The following is a 21,137-nucleotide window of genomic DNA, read 5'->3' on the forward strand; positions in this document are numbered from 1 at the left end:
ATAAAACTGCTATGTTATCAAAAGTAGGTTGATTTGATTCATGGTTGTATTTATTTCATTGATTAATTTTGTTATTATATCTTTTTGTTATTATTAAATTGTTAAGAGATAATTCAGAATTGACAGCCATAATTTGTTCTAAATGTTCTAACAGTTCTTTATGAATGGCTTACATTTTTCATCTCAATGCACTTTTTTTTAACCTCCATTTCCAGTACCACTTGGAGCATTGGTACACTTTTTATTATAATCACCCTCGTAATTTTATTGCCTAATTATTGAAATTTCGTTCTTAGGCCCTATGGAAGAAGAAGGGATGGAGGTCGTGGGGGAAAACGCACTCTGTACTTGGTGGAGCAAAAGGGAAAAGCAAAGAAAGTTTCTATTGGTCTCAGAAACCTTACAGATCTTACTGTCAGTAATTGTTGGCGCAGTGATTCATCACTCACTGATTGGAGCGATGAGCGTTGGGCGCAAGAGATTTCGTCAAATCAAGTGAGTTTATTGTAGTTCCTAAATGAGATGGATTTAATTATGTTATGTCGATTAAGGAGTTAGTGAATGGTGGTATTATAAAAATTTACCGTTCCTAGAGATAATGGCCATAATAGAAATAGGACTTGAATGAATGAACTCCACTTCTTCAGGCTTCACTTCTGGAAGTTCTCATTATTTGTATAAAAACATACATAGTTATAATGGCACTTATCCAAAAAAACTTAAGTATTCATTGGTGTTCATATCATCCTAATTTAATATTTTTATATTAATTTTAGGATCTCACAATTCACTTGAATCGCATTTAAGATACTAGTACTGTTGGAACCCAGATAGATGGTTTTAAGAATACCTTGATATCCTCAACCTATGTTCACTATACGTATGTCCAAGTCCATGTTTGCTGCATACTTTGGCTAATACATGATTTAGGTATTCCCCACTGTGCTCTTAAGGAGTTCAGCTTACCGCTAGATTTACAGGAACAGTTCTATTATATGATTTTCATTTATTGCTGCTTACCATTTCATAATCAGCAATCCCTTGGCATTCCAAGTTTTCATTAATTTTGTTATTTTAATTCTAGTGAAGTGTAATAAGATTCCAAAGAAACTGCGGGAGATGCTGCAACAGTAACTTTTAATGGAGTCATCCACTAATATGCATGACAATGCAACAGTTTCAGTGTAAAAATCATTTGCTGGATGATTTTTGTACTTTGAAATTGTTGCATTGTAACGAGATTGTTTTTTTTTGTTGGGTCAGATGTAACTTTATGGAATTCACCCAACATATTTAAAATGTAAGAAGTATCTTGGTTATTCCCCATGAATTTTATTTAAATATGACCCAGGTTTCGATGTTGGACATCATCATCAGGTGGCAATGTGTGGTGTTGAATGTGGCCATTGAGAATGCTAGAGACCTACCGAGTGCATATTCAGCTGCTGCTGAGAGAAATGATGAAATGAGTTATATTAGGGGAGGATGGTTGATGCTTTTGAATTGCTCATTTCTGGAGGAATTTTCCTTTTAATATTTCTGGGCAAAGTGAATGTTGGAAAGCTAAGACTGCTGATATAAGGGTTCTAATGTATCTTGTTTGGTTCTACTGTCTTGTACCTGAAAATGGTTCGATGAACTGAAACGCGTACGTTATAAATAAATCTGTGGAAAAGTGCAAAATTTTGTTTTTCCATATTGACGAACTTCAACTACATCCCCCTTGAAACTGTTGAATATGTTCTACTGTGTATATAATTTAACATATTATCAGAGTAAAATGAGCACAGATGTTCCCTTACTCAGAAATCTACATTCTGTAAGAACAACGGTTATTATGTCAAAAAATTCCTCAATTCATTCAAAGGAAACAAAGACTGCCTAGCACTCTATAGATTAGCATTTTCCTTACCCAATTTTACTTTCAAAGATGAGGTTGAAGACTCTAATGTTCTAAAATGGAAACTGTTAGTGGCACTTGCTAGGAAATCGTCTATTGAAAAAATGATCAGTGGCTAGATTATATATTTGCTCATCCAGGATTAATGCTGAGTCTTGATTTCATTATTGCTTCACGAATTTCACAATGTGTTAATAATACTCTGATAATATATACTTGTTAATAGATTTATAGTTTCTGTATCCTAATAATTAATTCAGATGTCGCATAATGAAGGAATGGGGTATTTGAAGTGTTTTTGTGAACAATGTGAAACCATTTGGAACTTAGTTAGGAGTCATTACTTTCATGATTAGTAATTCTTATGGCCATTTGACTAATGTGTCTGATTGCTGAGTGGTGTGAATTAATTCCTGTTTTCCTCATGCTTGAGATGGTACCACTTGGGATGTTAGTTATTTCATTGGCAAATATAATTGAAATTTAAGGGCATATATGTAAGTAGATATAGTTTTACTAATTGCAAATTTTTGCACTTGTAATTTTAATTCTTATTTTCCCATTTTATATTTGCAGGTCTTGGTGATGGGAAGTAAGATATGCTATGGACTACTTAAACGAGAAATCTTAAACTTAAAATTTGTGAACCTGCTAATATTTGATCAATGTCATCAAGCCACAAAAGGTCATCCGTGTACAATGGTATGAATTTCTTCAGCGATCATAATACAATTTTATACAGTGTATAAAATATAATTGACTTTTCTAAATGTTCCTAGTGTCATAAAGTTTATAAAACATTGTAAACAAGGTGTAAATAGTGGATTAAAATCATAGCGTTAGTGTAGCATGAATGGAATGGACGGGCAAATTTGATGTTCCTTATGAAGTGCAAAGATGGCCAAGGTGATCATGGGGTTGCAAATCTGTCTACGGAGTGATGGGTCGCCGGTTAGATTTTCAAGGTGTCAAAAATATTTCAGCTTTTGGAAAAATTGTATTTTCTGATTTATTCCATGATGAGGGAATGAAAAAAGTGGCACCTACTTTAAACTACACCCAACTCCACCTTTAAACTACCAATGTTCAGATGCAGAAGTTTCACCATAAGGCACTAATGGTGCAGATCAAGATCTGTTCGTTATCCTCCACTGCAGTTGTGGAAGAGAATGAAAGCCGCGGAATCAGCTGTAGTACTACATTGTGCGAGGCAACAGGAAACCATACCATGTGCCCAATGAATAATTTTCTTTGTTAGTTTAATAATCATTGTGAAATAAAACCAGGTATTTTACTGATGGATGTAGCATCATAACCCTGAATAGGACACAACTTTTAACGAATTTTTGTTGTTGCTTTTAGTGTGTAATTACAGAGATTGACCAAGTTAATGAAGGATTTTTTCTGCAATGAATGCCAATCATTTTACTTACCCTTTGTGTGCCAGTATTTTATTCTCTCTGTAACTTTTTTGCTTCGTCAGTGCAGTAGGTAGACAAGAGAGATAGCATGGCCTAAGTTGTTGAAGTCCAGCTCAAACCCCAGATGGAAGAAAATGTATTTTATTATGAAAAGTGAAAGTGTTTTTGTTGATTTTAGTTGATAGAATACCCCCTGAACGTCTTGGAGAATATCTTCTCTGAAAACATTAGTTATGCTTGTCTCTTGGGCTTAGGCCAGAGAACAGAAGACCAGTTTGCCGACACAACCTCAGATTAATTTTCATATTTTTTTATTAAATACAGTAGTAGCAAATGGAATCCTTCCTAAAAATAGTTGGGAATTTTAATTGGCAAAATGATGACCTGACAAGTTCAATTTGCCTAGTATTTAAATTGACAGATGAAGTGACATCACAATATTACTGCCTACCTACGGATCCGTAAATATTTTTCAAGTTCATTTATTTCAAATCCTGATATTTCAAAGTCACATTTTATCATTCATTGAATTTCATAATAATAAGGTGTTATTGTATTTTATACTAATGGAATATTTAGTTAAGGCCATTAATCAAGTTCTATTCAAGATTGCTTTTAAATAATAGTATTTCTTTGCTAGGGATCAACTGAAGGTAGAAGGCAACAGTAAAAGGAAATGCATTAGACAATGATTTTTAATGAATGTCGAGTTATTTTGACATTCATATTTGCCTCTTGTGACAGCTTTCTTCCCCATGTACTACTTGTTAATTAGCAGCCCTATTTCTATAAGTTATGTTATTATATTCTATTTTCATTTGGTCAAGTTATGGACAAAACCCCTGAGCCTAACCTGACCAGCCATTACTTCGCTTCAGGTCTTTCAAATGATTTTATCCATGAGTCTGTACACACACGTGATCTTTCACCATGCTTAAAACAAATTAAGTCATCCCATGTAACATTCTATTGGTATCCTGTGTGTCCAAATTCACAAAAAATTATTTTAGCTCTGAATTGTTAGTTCAAACAGTGTGTCAAAAAATCATGTAATGAATGTAATTTTTCTTTTCCTAAAATAGATAATGCTGGAATTTTACAAGAGGTTGCCCCGGAAACATCGTCCTCGTATCCTAGGCCTGACTGCCCCATTACTCCTGCTCCTAGGCCGTCCATTATCTGAAGGAGAAGAAATGCAGAAAGCACCACATCCTGGTTGCCTAGAAGCACGTTTGGAAAGACTTGAAAAAATTTTGGATTGCACTGCTGAAACAGCTAGTGATATTGTTTCTTTGTTAAGGTAAATATTACCAAATGATCACTTGAAAAGTTTGGTTTCCTGGCCTACTTGAGCAGTAATATACCATGGCATAACTCCAGGAAAGTAGTAATGAGTAAGTAAGTCAAGACAAAGAATTGGGTCCAATCAAATAATAGGAGTTAATTCAGCGAGAAAATTAAATTCCTAAAAATTGATTGCAGGTGAATTTATTAAATTGGTACGATTTAATTGAAGACGAATTAAAATGAAAAATGGGTTATAATCAGGCTGTCTCCTAAATAAATTTCTTGAGAGACGGTTGCAAGAATTGTCAGTTGAATCAGTATGACACTGAATGTGATTGAGTAAATGTATTTAATACTTGTCATTCCTCTAGCCAATTACTCTATACCTACATGTTGGAGTTGTATCAATTTCCTTTAATTGTGGTCTTCCTTGATCAACTCGATTGGACTAGATGGTCAGCGATATACTTCTATTTTTAGCTATTTTCTTGGGCTCATCTGTGATTTATTTTCACTCATATAAGTTGAAGGAAAAGTTTTTCACTGAATAATGCAAAATTACCTTATGTGTCAGGGTATCATTTTATTGCTCAGCTGATGGCCACAATCAAGGCCCTCTTCACGAGGAATAAAAGTATTCCCATCTCATCATTTTAGTTTATCTCAGGAAAACAGTGCATCACTCTGGCTGCTGGCCCCAGTGACATTGAATTATTTTTTAATGCTGTAAATACTGGAACTATACTAGAATGTTTTATCATATACTGTTGACTTGGGTTGGCATTTGTAAAGTAAACTTTATTAAAATAATTTTTGGAAAAATTTTCTTGCATGAAATGTCAATGAACCATTGTTAACATGTACCTTTATTTTGAAGATAATTTATTTAAGGGGATCAGAATTATGTATTGGCTAATGTACTGGCTTCCCACCATGAGGGCCTGGGTTCAAATCCTTAAGGTGGCAGAATTTTTCAGTGGTATCCCGATCCCTACTTGCTTTGTGGAGAGCACTTTAAGTGAGTACGCCATCCAGCAGTTGAGACATTAAAACTGTGGACCCTCTGGCACCTGTTAATAAGAGCAGACTAATGCTGATGCTGGGTTCCTTTTCGCCATTAACCTTAACATCCTACCTCAACTAAAATAACCTACCTGTCCCTAATGGTGCAAATGACCTTAGAAAATCAATTGCCTCCCGTTATAAATACTAAAACAATCAGTTTGTTTTAGTCATTTATTAACTTATTCCCTTAAGTGTGGATACAATTATTGCTATACTGTACACTATTTATGAAACACTTGTATAGCTTTGCCTATGCAATGAAAACTGATAAAGGTGGTACTATAAGAAAAATATTTTTGTTGAGTCTTGACAGGTTGAGTCTACATTATCTTCCATAAAAAATCTTATTTTTAAATAATTATCAAAAATCACTGGAAACAAACAGAATTCATGTTGACCTACTAGAAGCATCAAAGAGCAGAGCTCTCTGTAGCTCAGAGGTAAAGAGTGAAGATGTAATATAGGGAGAAAATCTCAGGTACATCCATTGGCCAGCTTTTTTTACAAAAATTTGAAATGTCCAAATCATAAAGCATCTTATCTTTAGTCCAAGTCCTTATTTTCATGCAGAATACTTAATGTGTGATCTGCAAAGAGCCTGCTCCTTTGCTCTAAGGACATAATGAGTTAATAAGCCAAAATGTTTCCTGTGATCTGCTTTTTTCATTACTGTGATAGCTTTCAGTCTGTGTTTTCTTAATTTCAAAGCAAGGCATAACATTACTCACAGAGATATATTCTAATATTTTTTCATGGTATTGACGGTAGATTTTATGGCCTCTAATTCGTTATTAGACCCTCCCTGTTGCCACCTTTACAGATTAAGGTGTGAGGCAGTTACCAGTCAAGAGAGCCCTGAACCTTCTAATACCAGTTGATGTACTCATGCTTAAGATGCAGATTACTCATTCAGTATTTTAGAAGTTATTTCTTCTGGGCTCTGGGCTTTGTTTTTATGTTTCAAATCTGATGTTTTATCCCTTATCTTCAAAATGGCATGTTAATCATTTGCTCCGCAGATGATGGAGAAAATGCTTTTTGCTTAGGTATTTTTGGTATATATGCACACAAGAAACATTGTGGTAAATCCTAAATAAGCTTCATTTATGCTGTATGTTATGATTTCTCCATTGCTGCCCCTGGTGGTGATGGATACCATCCTCGCCTGCCAACTCAGGGGTTGTGGGTTTAATTCCCAGCTGTGTTTTCCTCTGCCTAAGGTTTAGGTGTTGGCTATCGTCTTCAGGGTTATGTTTAGGAGTTAGTTAGAAGAAGGGGCAAAGTCTCATTCTTGCTCCAATAAAGTCATTAAATAAATAAAAAATAAACGTTCTCCATTTAGAGTATGTTATTAGCTACCTTGCATTCATTGTAACTTATGACAGAGATAATTTTGGTTTTCAAAAAAATCTAAAATATTTGTATGCCTTATTGAATACTGATATAAGTGTGCTAATCAAAAAATTGAAGATCGTAGATTTATTGAAATTTCCAGTTGACAGAACTTTGTGGACCAGCAGATTGATTGAGAAGCATTCCTCGGTGTACAATATGTCAATGACATGCATTCTTATGTATGTGTGTTTCAAATGGATGATATTTCTTATTCGTTCTAGGTATTGCCCTCGTCCACGAGAGCTTGTCGTTGAATGGTCATTAGCCAAAGAGGTTGATCCTGTGGGTTTTGTTTTGAGTCAGAGCATTGAGTCTGAACTAACTGCTGCATGGAATTTTCTTCAAGATCACAGGTTGGTGATAATGCATAGATATCTTATAACATTTTGTGGAAACATATCATGGTTTTTAGTTCTGTAATTTTTACTGATCGCCTTAAAAATATAGCTTTAAAAGATATGTATCCTAGCAACTTAATCTGTTATTTTGCCAAAGTTGCAAATTTGTGCCACCATTCTAACATCCATCATCTTTGTTGCTCTCACATGTTCCTGCATGCAGACTTTCATTGATCTTTCTTAGATTTCTTAGACCTAACTTGAGTTACCGCTCAATATTGACTCACAAAAAAATAAATGACTTGGAGTTTTTCTCTTGTGGCCGCACTTTTGTTTGAAGGGTTAAATTTTTCAAAGATTGATTTTTGAAGGTACGTTAGCAGGTAATCGGTGCATAAGTTAGGTAAATGGAAACATCTTTTATAGGTATGATCCCATGGAAATATATCAGGATGCTGAGTTTGCAGAAGAGCTGTCTTGTATACCTGACCCAAAAATTGATCCCCTTGCTGTGCTCAAGGACTTTTTGCATATTCTCCGAACACTGGGTGAGCATAATGGCTTTTTTCAATCACAAATATATATCATGAATGCATTTGTTGATACACTTAGATTTTACTGAAATGGTATTTTCTTTAGGACCTTGGTGTGCTGATCGAGCTGCATTATTGTTGCTAATCCACCTTGACAAATTAAAGGTTAAGACACCCTATGAGCGGCACTTCCTTTTGCTCTGCATGATGACGACAATCATGGTTAAAATTAGGTAAGAATGTACATATCTTTTTGTTGGATAGTTGAATTTGCAGTCAATAAAAAGTCTTAATGGCATTTTATTTGCCACCTTCAAATTTTCTCTATTATTTAGGTCTCTTTAATGTGCTCCACATTTTTTGACCTGGTTTTTGCCTAGAAATTATGTCTAAAGACTTATATATGATTGCATAACTTTATGACACCCATAGTCATTAAAAAATAGAAATTCTCACATTGGATGCTTTATTTTTGTTGTATTGCATACCCAAATATATATGACACCTGGGCTAAGATAATTTTTGTAGAAAATTTCCATTTGTATTGAAAATCCCATTGCCCCATTGATTCACTGCATTGCCATAGTTCAACACTTGGTGATATAATAAACCACGTTAGTTAAAGAGGATATTCATTAACATGAATGAGGTTATCACTCCTAACATAGGCATAAGTGTGAAGCATTACTTTTTGTACTTCTTGTTTTCAAATTCAAAGTAATAAATTGTGTTTATTGTATTATTTATTTACAATAATATCTTTTGGTAATTTTTAAGAGGGTGCCTAACACCCATTGGGAGGGGGATGGCTAAGGCTCCCTATTAATTTTTTCTGTGAGAGATTGTACATAAATGTGAAGTTTTGGAGGTGGGCAGAACTTTTTGGAGGCAGGAGGTAGTTCATTTGCTCAGATGGGGAATCAGACTGGCAGCACTTCAGGCAGAAAGAATATCTTCTTCCCCTGACCATACAACAAGGTATTAGGGAAATTCTACTGTGATGCAGTTCTCAAATGTGAACACTCATTTTTATTATGATAATCCTTTCATAACAATTTTTTGGTAAAGGTCATAATGCTCACAAATATTGTTGTTATAATGTAAATTACTATTTGATTGTTTTAAAATAAATGTGGTGTATTTTGGTAGCAAATTGTTTTTAGTAACAACTTGTTTTTCTTACATCCCCAGGGGAATATGTGAGCTAGCCTTTCAGCAGTTCAAGGAGTGTGAGAGAATATACAAGTTCTCCACCCCAAAAGTTCTCCGCTTTCTTGAAATCCTACAAGAGTTTCTACCGCCTGTCACTGAGGCTCCTGCCAATGTTCCAGTTGTATCAAATCAAGATTGTGGGCACTTGATAAATAGAACTGAAAGCCCTCTTTTGTCCAAAGGAAAAGAAATTGATTCTGGCACTCAAGATACCAATGGGAAAGTGGAAGTGTCTGACCTTCAGTGTTCACAGAGTCATAGCAGTAGCGCAAATGAAGAAGGGTCTAAGCATTTATGTGTCGATGATAATAAGAAAGTGTGCTGTGAAAGTATTTGTGATAGTACTGGAAATTCAAATGATATTGAGGTTTCAAATGGGGAATGTGTGCTAATCAAGACCATTAGTAATGACTGTGATACAAGTGGTGTAGCCATTAAAGAGGATGACCAGACGAATGACAACAAAGGATCAGCTTTGCCCTCATTATCGACTCCCGTAGAGAAGTCTGAAGCAGAGGAATTAGGAAATGGAACAGCTAAGACTCTCAAGGAGTCAAATGCAAACAAGGCTCTTCTTCCCATCTCCAGTAAGGAGGGCGGCGGGGAAGTGGGTGGATTCAACCACAGGGAATCTTTGTCATGGGAGCGTGGGGGTCGTGGCCGTCGTCGTGGTGGTGGTCGAGGCAGAGGGAGAGGGGGCAAGAATTTTGGAAGGAGTGGGGGTGGTTCAACTTGGAGCAAGAGTGGGAATGAGTTGCCGGTGTCGGATACATTGTGTGGTATTGTTTTTGTGGATGGTCGCTTCACAGCCAAAATCCTCTATCATCTCCTCAACGATCTCAGGCGGTCTGATCCTCGATTTGCGACACTTGCTGCGCAGTACACTGTTGGATGCTCCATGCCAGTGGCTAGTGAAAACAACTCATTATTGGATCCACGGGAGGCTGAAGCCGAGTACAGGAAACAGGAGGAAGTTTTGAAAAGGTAATTTATGCTCCGCTTTGCATTAATTAAATAATTTAGGACAAATGTTTATGGTTGTAGTGGTACTTATGTGGTGGACTGTTCTATCGTTAGTTGAAGTTGTGAATATACATATTTCACCAATTTAGAAAGTTGCTTGCATTCTGCCCGCAGATATGGTAAATATAATATTGGTAAATAAGGGAGGGGACTATAATGCTACGGCAGTGGTTGCCAAGCCTGAAAAGACGTAGAAATCTATAAAAAATTTCATTTCTGAGCACTTTTTGTTAGTTTTTGTCAGAGATGAAATAAGCAGTGGTAAAAAAGAAATCTTCTCATTCTTTAGATGTATTTTAGATGAATTCTAGCATCTGGAAGTCAGTTCTTTGATATTGGTATTATCAAGTCGTTATTTATCCATTAAGGCCATTGTACTATTAATTATAATTATAATACATATTTATGTGCGTACATGTATTCTTAATGAATTTTACACTGTTAACTATGAGTGCATGATTGATATCCTCCTATTATCTCCTTATGGTACAATGAATTTGCCATTTAATTCATTAGAGTGCTTAATTTTGAAAATATGAAGTTTGTGTTTACAACATAACTTCCCTCGCATTTCTGATCTATTCCATTGTCTACCTAATTACCTTATTTTTATTCCATATTCTGTATTGTTCTTGAAAATACTCTGTACCAATCATGTGCATCAATATAATGGTGTACTTTGGATGGACCTCAATAGAAATGCTCTTTTTAGGCATTTCTATTCTGTGCCTTCCTGGTTCAAAGGTTTGAATGTTCTTCCTCCACCAGAGTGTCACATTTCCTTCCTCTTTTCTCATTGATGTTTCAAATTATGGTGATCTTCTGCATTCAGTCTCTTCTTGAGATAAGTGTGAGAAGATACTTTTCAATATACGTAATTGCTTCCCTATCTTTTTCAGTAACTCCTCATTCAGAACCCTGGTGAATCAACTTTTTTCCCCCATACTTCATCATAGCCACATTACGAACCTTACAGTGTACAGTGGAACCAAGTGCAAAATGAGCATAATTTGTTCTGGAATCTTTCTCGTTAAGTGAAATACTCAAAGAACAATATAATGTTTTCCATAACAATTAATTTATATTACAATAATGCATTCTGTGCAGAAAAAAATAAATAATGTGCAACTTTTATTGAAGAAAATTATGTGCAAAATTTCAAGAAACAGCCGGAGATGCTGCGATAGTTACTTCTAACGGATTTACCTGCTAAATTTACGTAACAAAGCAACAATTTCAGATTGTAAAAATCATTTGCCATGACTGGGATTCGAACCTGGATCACTCTGTCCCCAGCTGAGTGCTTTAGCCAGTTAAGCTACTGAGCTTCCTCTTACTTGCAGCAATTTTGGGGTTTTAAAGGAACAAGATATTGTGATGAAATACTGTACATACAAAGTCACAGGCATTCGTAATCATGCGCAATGCGGCACAGTGTAATAGGTTAAAAGCCAACAGTAAAAACTAGGGGTGTTTTACCTTTGATAAATTCCAAGAAACTGTGGGATATGCTGTGACAGTAACTTTAACGGAGTCATCCACTAAATATGCATTGTAATGCAAGAATTTATGTGTGTAAAAATTATTGGTATTGTTTCAATTGTCACTTGTTCCTTTGAAACTCCCAAAATCTCAGAGTGTAAGAGGATGGCTCTTTAGCTTAACGGGCTAAAACACTGCTGGCCATTAAGGAATTCACATTCAAATCGTGGTCAAGGCAAATGATTTTAAAACACTGAAATTGTTGCATTTTATGTACTCAATGTTTAGGAGCATGAATCATCGTAATCCTTTCTTCTATTGGAGACTTCATCAACCTGGAATGCGAATTCAAGTAATCAAAGTAATTAGTTTATTATTTATGATCCATAACTAATTCTATTTTACTAGAAAGCTGTTTTACTTGAGACACTAGACAGCAAATACTAGAGACATTTGTTTTTCCAGATGCTTCAAATTTTTTTGAAAATGCAACACAGTATTATCACAAAATAAATTTTTGCATGCACAGTCACTTCCATATTAAGGTGATGCTTCTTGATTTAGGATGCAACAGTTTCCAATGCTTTTCTATGACCTCTACATCTTCCCCCCTACCCTCACATTTGACATACTCTAATATACTTCACACTTCTGAAAGCCTCATGGAGTTTTGGAATGGTAAATAAGTGTGACTTTAATTTTAAAATAAATGATGCATTGGTACAAAGTAGTAGCATGAGATGGTCTTTTATTGGCTTGTGGTTGGCCAATGCATTCTCCTCTGCTGTTACACAGATTCACTTGGACATTTTTTGCAGAAGAGACTTGTATCCTCACAATTGAAACCCTGTTACGGCAGGTAACCCTCAGAATCTATGAGCTTCTTGAAGTTACCAACGGAGTTCTCTCCTGCCTTTGAGTCTGAGGTTGCTGCTTTACCATGTTTCACATAGCTGTGAATGCCGGTTCTTTTCTTTTAACTGCTTGTACCTCCCATTGCTTCCCATAAATACTTATTTTTTGGCCATTGATAGTCCTGGTGTCTCCTTAATGAGGCTTGTGAAAATCACATTCACCTTCTCACAAATGATATTCTTGTCAAAAGCATTGTCTTGCAGTTGCTTTTTGTTTATCCATATGGAATCACTTGTCAACATTGTTGAAAATAGGTAACTCCTGTCATTCCCTTTGAAACATATATTTCCTTAATGATGTCATTTTTCTTGAGGATGGTATAAATCATTAACGTTTTGCATACTAAATCAGCCATGCTCAGTTATACTTTGTTCTCGCTTTCAAATGGTTTTACTTTACATTCCTATAGTTATTTTTATTCTTGTATCTTCTTGTGACATTTTGTTGGTGACTTACCGTGCACAAAATATTATTAAAATTTGCTCTAAAAATCACAAATAATATGTCTGAACACCTGTTTGGAAATATGTGTGATCAGCAGTAACATAAATGCTAGCGGAACGAGTGATAAACCCAAACTGAAGTAGCAGGTATGCTTTAATTCCAGGAACCCCCTCTCCTCCTCACTAATTATGCTAAATTCACTTGTTAAGGGAGTAAATTTTTTAATAAATATTGTTGCTTGTTGTACAAATCACCTGCTATGCAAAGTGCATGTTAATGAGGTTCCTCTGTACTTTTCTTCTTTATTCCTCATCTTTTCTCCGCTTAAATTTTCCTAAGGCACCACCTACCAAATGCATTATTGAAAATAATATTGATAGTGAAAGCCAAGCGAATTGAAGAATGAGGTTAGCAAAGAAGATAATGCTGGCTCTGGTAGGGTAACGTCCTCGTCTGCCAACCCAAGGGTTGCGGGTTTTGATTCCTGCTTGGGTGGGTTTTTTTCCACTTAGGGCTTGGGTGTTAGTAATTGTGTTCTTTGTTATCATTGTTAATAGTCCAATGTAAAAGCCAAAAATTGCTGTTTCCTGACTAATACTAAATGTATCAATAATAAAGAATTTTATAGCTAGGATAAATAGAAATTGAGGAGTACCTAAGAAGGGAACAGATTGAAAAGCATATGGAAAAAATCTTTGTGGAGTGTTAATTTACTTTTACCTAAATAGGTGCTTAGGATAGTTAATTTTTAAGATTTTATATGTGTAAGGCTACTGTAATGTTAATTTTACTTAAGTTGAGTTCACTTAAGCGACAGTGATTTTGTCTCTGTAGTAGTGTTAAGTTTGACATGTTTCACTTGTGAAATGACGTGTGAAAATGTGTCATTGGTTTATTCCAAATAGGATGTGCTTCAATAAAAGCTTAATCTTATATGATGAAGGTCAGTTATTTCAAAGATATCAAAAGTTTAATGCACAGTAAACGTATTACTCAGGATTGAAGTAAATAGCCCTCCCAACTTGATTATGTTTATTTCTTGCTGTATATGGCTTAGTATTGGATGAGCTATCTTCATATATGAAATAAACTTATATATTTATTACTGATGAGAATAATTCACATTTGTTCCAGGACTGCGGGAGGAGGGAATATGGCTTAATTCACTCTTATGACATTTTGTATGTGCATTTACTTAAATTTAAATGCTTCAATTGGTATTCATAAGAGCAAGTACAATTGATATTCTATATTTACTTGTAAAATTTCTATACCTTTGTCCTAAATTTGTTTCTTTGTGCCAAAAAAGATAAGGACATAACAAAATATTTCAAATCCCCTTCAAATGTAATTTTCTTAAAATTTGGTGGTGGTAAATAATGAAAATGAGTATTATGTATTAATAATGATTTAATTTTTCAAAAAATTTCAGGTTTCGCACGCACGAATGCAATCTTTTGATTGGACCAACAGGCTGGGCACTCGAGGATGGTGGTTTGGAACTTCCTCGCTGTAATCTAGTGCTTAGATTTGATCATGACTCAATCCTTACCGATTTGTGTTCCTATCCGGTTAGCCCACAGTCCAGCACAAAATTTCTTGAGAATGGTTTGGGTGTAGAGGAGACGGGAGACTGTATCACCAAAGATTTTACTGAGAATGAGAAAATGCTTAAGCAGAAACATAATAGTGATCTTGTCAAATGTACAAATGAGGAAGCGATTAATAATGTTGTCTTGCCTTTGAATGAGACTCTATCACATAAAGCTTCTCAGGAAGACAGTGTGACAGTCATTCCAATTGATTCGGGCCCTGCAGAAGTAAAATCCAATGTGGTTGTTTTGAGCTGTGAAATGGAAATAAATGAAGGCACAAATGATTTCTCAGTTTCCAATTCACCCGTGGGTGGTGTTGAAGTTGCACATCTTGATTCAATAGAAGAACTAGGAACATCAAACACTGATGAAAGCTTGGATTGCTCAATCAGTAAGTTACCGTTGACTGAAAATACCAAAGAAAGCTCTCTTGGAGAAGGTTCCTTGTTGTCACGAAATGATACCACCCATGAGCCTCTTTTCACTGTCAGTAATCCCAAAACATGCATAGTTTTGGAAAAAGACATTTCAGATGTATCTGAGTCTCAAGATGACAAAGGCACGATTAATGTGCTGGACACCACTATTAGTAGGGATGCAAACCATGAAGAGGAGGGAAGTGTAGAGCCAAGCAAGGGAAGCAGTGAGGAAAGTGTAGTTGGTGAAGAAGTCATGGAAATATGTGTTAATGGAGAGGTAAATCAACTTGATGAATGCATTGTTGGTAGGACCCCAGTTTCTTATCATTCATATGCAAGATCCCGTGCACGAGCTAGAGCACCTGATGCACACCACATAATCATGGCATCCGAAGGGGAGGAAGCCCGCAGGGTTGTGGACACACTTGCCCACTTCATGCAGATTGAAGAGGTAAAGAACTTGCTTAAATCATGACTTTAGCCCCGGTGGCAGCGGGGTAACATCCTTGTCTGCCAATCCAGAGGTTGTGGGTTCGATTCCTGCTGAGTTGGTTTTTCCTCCACCCACGGCTTGGGTGTATGTAATTGTCCAATTGTCATATCAATGTTCAAAGTCCGATGTAAAGGTTGAAGTGCTGTTTTCGGACGAATAGAAAATAAATAAATAAACTTCTCTTCCCTCCACTCAGCAGAAATAATGTTTTCTTGTTCATAGGCATCTAGGTTAAAAATTTTGACCAATAATACAGTGTTATCATCCTACCTAATATTTTTATCATTACTTAAGTGGATCAAAATTTCTTAATGCAGCCAAACAGTTTATATGAAACCTTGCTGTTCCCTGTTGAATTTAATTTCTCAGGATTGCCTTTGTCCTAAGTAGCTACATATATCAAAGTCAATAGTAAAGTGATAATTCTTATCCATAACTAAAAAGAAAGAAAGACTCGTACTTTTCCACAGTACGAGTCTTTCTTTCTTTTTAGTAATGGATATTAAATACTTCCACGAAGTGAAGCCTGAAACAATAGAATATGATAATTCTTAGTATACTTCAAATTACAAGGCTTGTCAAATAAGTATCCGACCTTGAATTTTCCGGCACTCAGTATTGATGCCAGGGCACACCACTGCACTTTGGAAGAGACAGCTTAATGTGCATACTTGAATTTTTTCCCTGCCATCAAGTGAGCCAGTCAGTGCTTGATGGCCATCAAGTGAGGTGCTGTTATATGTGTTCATCACTTTTCAATTCATAGTTGCTATTGTTGGATCGTCCAGTTGTCACAGCATTCAGAAACTTAGGATCAGTGTCGACAGTGTCCAGAAGGTCTTGTGCTGGATATGGGTCATGGGCGTTTGGGTATGACCCAACAAAATCAGCTTGCTCAGTCATCTTGGGAGAAATCAAAAAGTTATGAACATATATGACAGAGCCTCTCTCGGTGGCCATCAAGCAGGCTCACTTGAAGAGAGAGAAAAAATTCAAGCATGCACATTAAGCTGTCTCCTTGTACTGTGCACAATGGCACCACCCTACCACCATCACTACTGTGTGCTGCAAAATCCAAGATTGGTTCCCTTTTAGTCAATCCTTGTATAGAAAGTTTATTTGTGGTTATTGTTTTCACTTGTAATTTTAAAATTTATTGCTGTGGCATGAGTTACAGTTAAAAGATTAAATGCTTTATTATTGGAGAATGTCATGAGTAGAAAACCTGTGTAATTCTGGCTTTTGGAATTTCCCTTGTCAATCAGTAAGGAAAGTTTCCTGATGGTTGTTGTAACTAGATAAGATGAGTCATTTTGATTTTTATTCAATTAATAATGTTGACTATTTTTACCGAGAAAATCTTTTAGTGCTATTTGTAACAATTCTAGATGGACTAGAGAATATGTAGACTATATGTATTACTGCCCTACCAGTTACTAACTTATGACCAAAATAAGTGCTCTTTTACCCTACTGTAATTAATATTTACTTTTAATAATTTGTAAAGGAATGATAATGAGTGTTATTATCAAAATATTCCTTCCTACTGCCTTCCCATCTTTTAAGGGTTTGTATTTATTTTCCAAGTTATTTTTTTAATTATTTTCAGATGTTACTCCGTCGATGCAAAAACCGTGAACCTCCTGAAGAGGAAGAGGTTGAGGCTGATGGAATGGCTCTTCAGGGTGAAATTTACTGCCCAGGAGAAGTCTCAGGGAGCTCAAGTGCCAATAATAATAAAATATTAAAACATCTCAGTTACCCTCGAAGCTTACAGCAGTATAATAATTCCATCTATAAGGAAATTCCTAAGGAGGAGAAAGCATGTGTGACCCTTGCTACTGCCATTGCTCTAGTCAACCGGTAAAGACAGTCATATTATGATTTCTGGTGTTTATCTCATAACCATATCCTTGTACTCTTTTTGCACTCTGCCTACCACACTCATGTAAAAGGATCCAAAGAATTTTGAAGTAAAAAATTGTTCTTTTTCTAAAATTTTCATTGAATATTCTTTGTGATGGTTGTGTATGTTTTTGGGGTTTGTTCGTCTCTTTTCGCTTAATTTAATTCCAAATTGATAACAGCAATAAGAAGTCTTTGAGGTCTTGAAGTTGGTGAAGTGAATAGTGTGTGATGGTTTACAAAATTTGGTCAAACGCTTCTCGTATTCAGTGTTTCAGTTTGTAAGCATCTGTAAAATTCATACTTCTGGGATGCATAAAATCTAAAAGAAAAAAAACTCCTGCTTACAGATGTGTCTTTGTTGTTTTTCCCCTTAACATCTCCATGTAATCTTGGCACCATTGAAGCCACTTGATGATGCCTGGGCTTAGTATTTAAGAGAATAGGAAAGCAATTGTTTCATATTAGTTTGAGAGAATGCTTAATTTACAGCTTTCAGAGCTCCACTTTAGAGATAATATGTGCTCTCATAATATTCACCGAAGAAAGTAACTTTGATATGCTTCCAAAATTGTTTAAAAAGTATTGCAACCAATTTCAATTTATTATCATGATGCAACAATTTCAGGGTGTAAAAATCATTTGCCGGACAAGGTGAATGATATTTACACTCCAAAATTGTTGCATTGAAATGCTTATTAGCGGATGACTCCATTGAAGTTACTGCTGCGGCATCTCCAGGAGTTTCTTGAAATTTATTATCATAATTATACATTGTTTGCAGTCACAAATTACCACAATTTCTCAATTAAGAATAATTGCATGCAAATGTGTTGGGCTGTCACATTTTCAAAATTAATAGTTGTGCTAATGTGAAAGGTATTGCCATGAGTTCGCCTATTTAATCATATCTTATTGTGAGGGTTGTATGCTTTAGTGGTTGATATATGGTTATTACCTTTTCTGATCCTGCTTCCATTTCAATATCAGAGTCATTCATGTGGTTTAATAGAATCAAATCTTGCTATACTTCTTTTTTTGCGTTTAGGTATTGTGCCAAACTGCCTAGTGATACATTTACAAGACTAACACCTTTGTGGTCCTTGAAGGAGATAAAAGGAAATGGAGGAAATCAAATGTATGTGTGTGTCCTTAGACTTCCCATAAATTCTCCAGTAAAGCAAGATATAATGGTGAGCATTATCTTCAGCTTAATGACAAGAGCTGTTGGTTTTTTATTGTCTTTTAAATTGTGATTCCTTGGTGGCGTCGTTTTCGGGAGATTGTGTGATTCCTTTTTGTTTTTACCCCTGGAACTGTAGGGGCTTTAACTTGTGCATGTCCCGATGGCTTTCATTCATACCCACTTCTAACCATATAAAAGTATCATGATGCTTTTAGCGTCATGATGTTTTGTTGTTAACACTTGGTGAATTTAAGTTTGTTCAACTTTTCAAAAGTCCTTGAACAAATAGAGCAGTGTCACTTACTCAAACTTCTTGAAATCTAACTTCACTTACTTTATTCCTGTTTGATTGATAAGAATAGATGCTTTGGTTTGCTATTGTGATAAGTCAGTTGAAGGATAATAATTAAATTGTAATGGTTTTTGGTGTTTATTCATGATTTCTATATGACTCAATGTGACTACTTGAGTAATTGTGAATTTTTTTATTCATTCCTTACATCTGCATATTTTTTCATGTTAATTACGTCGTGTAATAACATGACAAAAGCTGATCACTGAAAATATGAATCATTTCAAATAATGTTTTGGTCAAGTATTGATGTTGGCAATTTAAGATTGTTATTCATTGGTTTAGTTGGAAATACTATTTGTAGGAATATATCCTAAATAACATGAGTTGCATGTATTATTTATGGTGCATTCGCTGCTTGAATTATTAATGCTGAATCTTTTTTTATTTTATCTTTGTTAAGATTAATTGTTTGCTTTTTATCTATGAGGGAGTATATAATTGATAATACCTGCATCATAAATACAAAAATCGACACGAAAGTTAGGAATGATGTAAGAAATTAACAATTACATACAAGCATAACATTTTAATCATTGATAAAGAAAAATAAATGCCCTGATATGCTAGTTATCACATTAGCATACAAGCAAAAGCAAAATAATATGATATTTATTTGACCCCAATTGACAAATACATGGTTTGGTACCGAATATCACACATGTACTTGTATAGGATATGTCAAGAAATACGGCAACTCAATAATTACTAGCCAGAAAAAATAAAATTATGCCTGCAATATGTTCTCAATGATGGACCAATAATAAAGTAATTGAAGTTGGATTTCAAAAAGTTTGAGTGGCATTAGTTCAAGGGTGTTTGAAACGTTTGTTACTTATATTGAAGGGTAAAAATAAACTTGTGATGCTTAACATCACCACCCATTTGACTTCCCTTGAATCTTAGGAAAATATGTCTTCTGTTGGAAATATATAAGAGGAATGGACATTTTGTATGGTGGATAGATGTTGGTACTCAAAGAAAAGGGTAAATGGCATCAATTATGCTCTCTCATCATGCAAGTGGCAACTCTTTGTATAAAAGCCTTGTTGAAAATGCCTTTCTTGTACTATCATGAATGAACTTTGGCCTGCATAAAAAATTTAACATGATGAATGACTTGGGTTTTTTCATGCATTCATTTTATCAATTTAGGGAACATCTCAGAGTCTAATAAAAATTAAGATTGTGGACAAAATATAAATGTGAATCAAGTCTTGTGAGGGATTTTGCAAAAGATGAAAGGAGGAGGGAGGGATTTAGAGACAAATGACAAAGAAAGTTGAGTATTCCTGTGAAGTGATGTGAGAAATTAATATGAGTGAGCGAGAAAAATCAAGAAACAAGCAGTTAAGGTCAAGGGAGTGAGGATATTATTAATTTCATTTATAATATGTACATATTTCCTTACATATTTTTAAAAGGAGGGTGAGTACATACTATGAAAGCTAACATACATAGTGTTTTTTAATAGTATTGATAGAATTTTTGTGTAAATTTGGAACTATTAAACACCATATATTTAAATACACTTTGCTTAGATGTTTACAGAGGTTAGAGAGTTTTTGGGGCATAGAAGAGAGGATTTGGAAGGCATATTAATTATGCCAAGGAGTATGGCGAGTGGTATTTACGATATCATATGTAGTCATGCATTCACCTTGAAACTTGTTCCCTAAGTTGACCCCCTATCACCTTGTCTTATTCTAAGATTGCTAATGTCAACAGTTTTTCTTAGAGCGATACTTATCCCTTGAGGTGGCAAAGAGGAGAGGGTTATGAGTGTGGAATTGGACTGTCTCCTATTCCCATTACTTGCTGTAGCTGCATGATGCAAATTATCATTTCCTTTGCCAGCAGTCCCTATTATCACTAAAAAGTTTGCATTATTACTTGAGTTCCAAAGGCAGGCAAAAATAAGGGACAAAAAGACAAAGATGCCTCAGCCTGTATCTGTCCTTGATACATGACATACATATATTTCATAATTTAAGTTGATCAATGGTAGAAATAATGAAATGCAGAATGTCTTCATCTGTACAGTGTAAATATCTAGTCTCTAGCATACACGATATGTGCAAAAACATAAATGAATGTGACTAAAGTGAAGTTCTTTCCACAAATTAGGTTTTGCAAAGAAAGTATGTTTTATATTCCCTATTTGGGAAATTT

The 21,137-nt window shown here is 35.2% G+C and overlaps 1 protein-coding gene across 1 annotated transcript in view; it reads left to right on the plus strand.

Annotated features, from left to right (window-relative positions):
* Dcr-1 (Endoribonuclease Dcr-1) overlaps window positions 1-21,137 on the plus strand; it is a 58,789-nt gene that overhangs the window by 3,073 nt on the left and 34,579 nt on the right. Inside the window, exons 4-13 of the mRNA XM_071598856.1 lie at window positions 297-495; window positions 2,477-2,602; window positions 4,404-4,621; window positions 7,290-7,421; window positions 7,833-7,954; window positions 8,046-8,172; window positions 9,131-10,135; window positions 14,448-15,480; window positions 17,132-17,385; window positions 18,476-18,620. Coding sequence (XP_071454957.1) covers window positions 297-495; window positions 2,477-2,602; window positions 4,404-4,621; window positions 7,290-7,421; window positions 7,833-7,954; window positions 8,046-8,172; window positions 9,131-10,135; window positions 14,448-15,480; window positions 17,132-17,385; window positions 18,476-18,620 — 3,361 coding nt within the window. The remainder of the gene's footprint in view (window positions 1-296; window positions 496-2,476; window positions 2,603-4,403; window positions 4,622-7,289; window positions 7,422-7,832; window positions 7,955-8,045; window positions 8,173-9,130; window positions 10,136-14,447; window positions 15,481-17,131; window positions 17,386-18,475; window positions 18,621-21,137) is intronic.

Source organism: Hetaerina americana, unplaced genomic scaffold (genome assembly GCF_022747635.1).
Source record: "Hetaerina americana unplaced genomic scaffold, ioHetAmer1.1.p SCAF_10, whole genome shotgun sequence".
Lineage (NCBI taxonomy): Eukaryota > Metazoa > Arthropoda > Insecta > Odonata > Calopterygidae > Hetaerina > Hetaerina americana.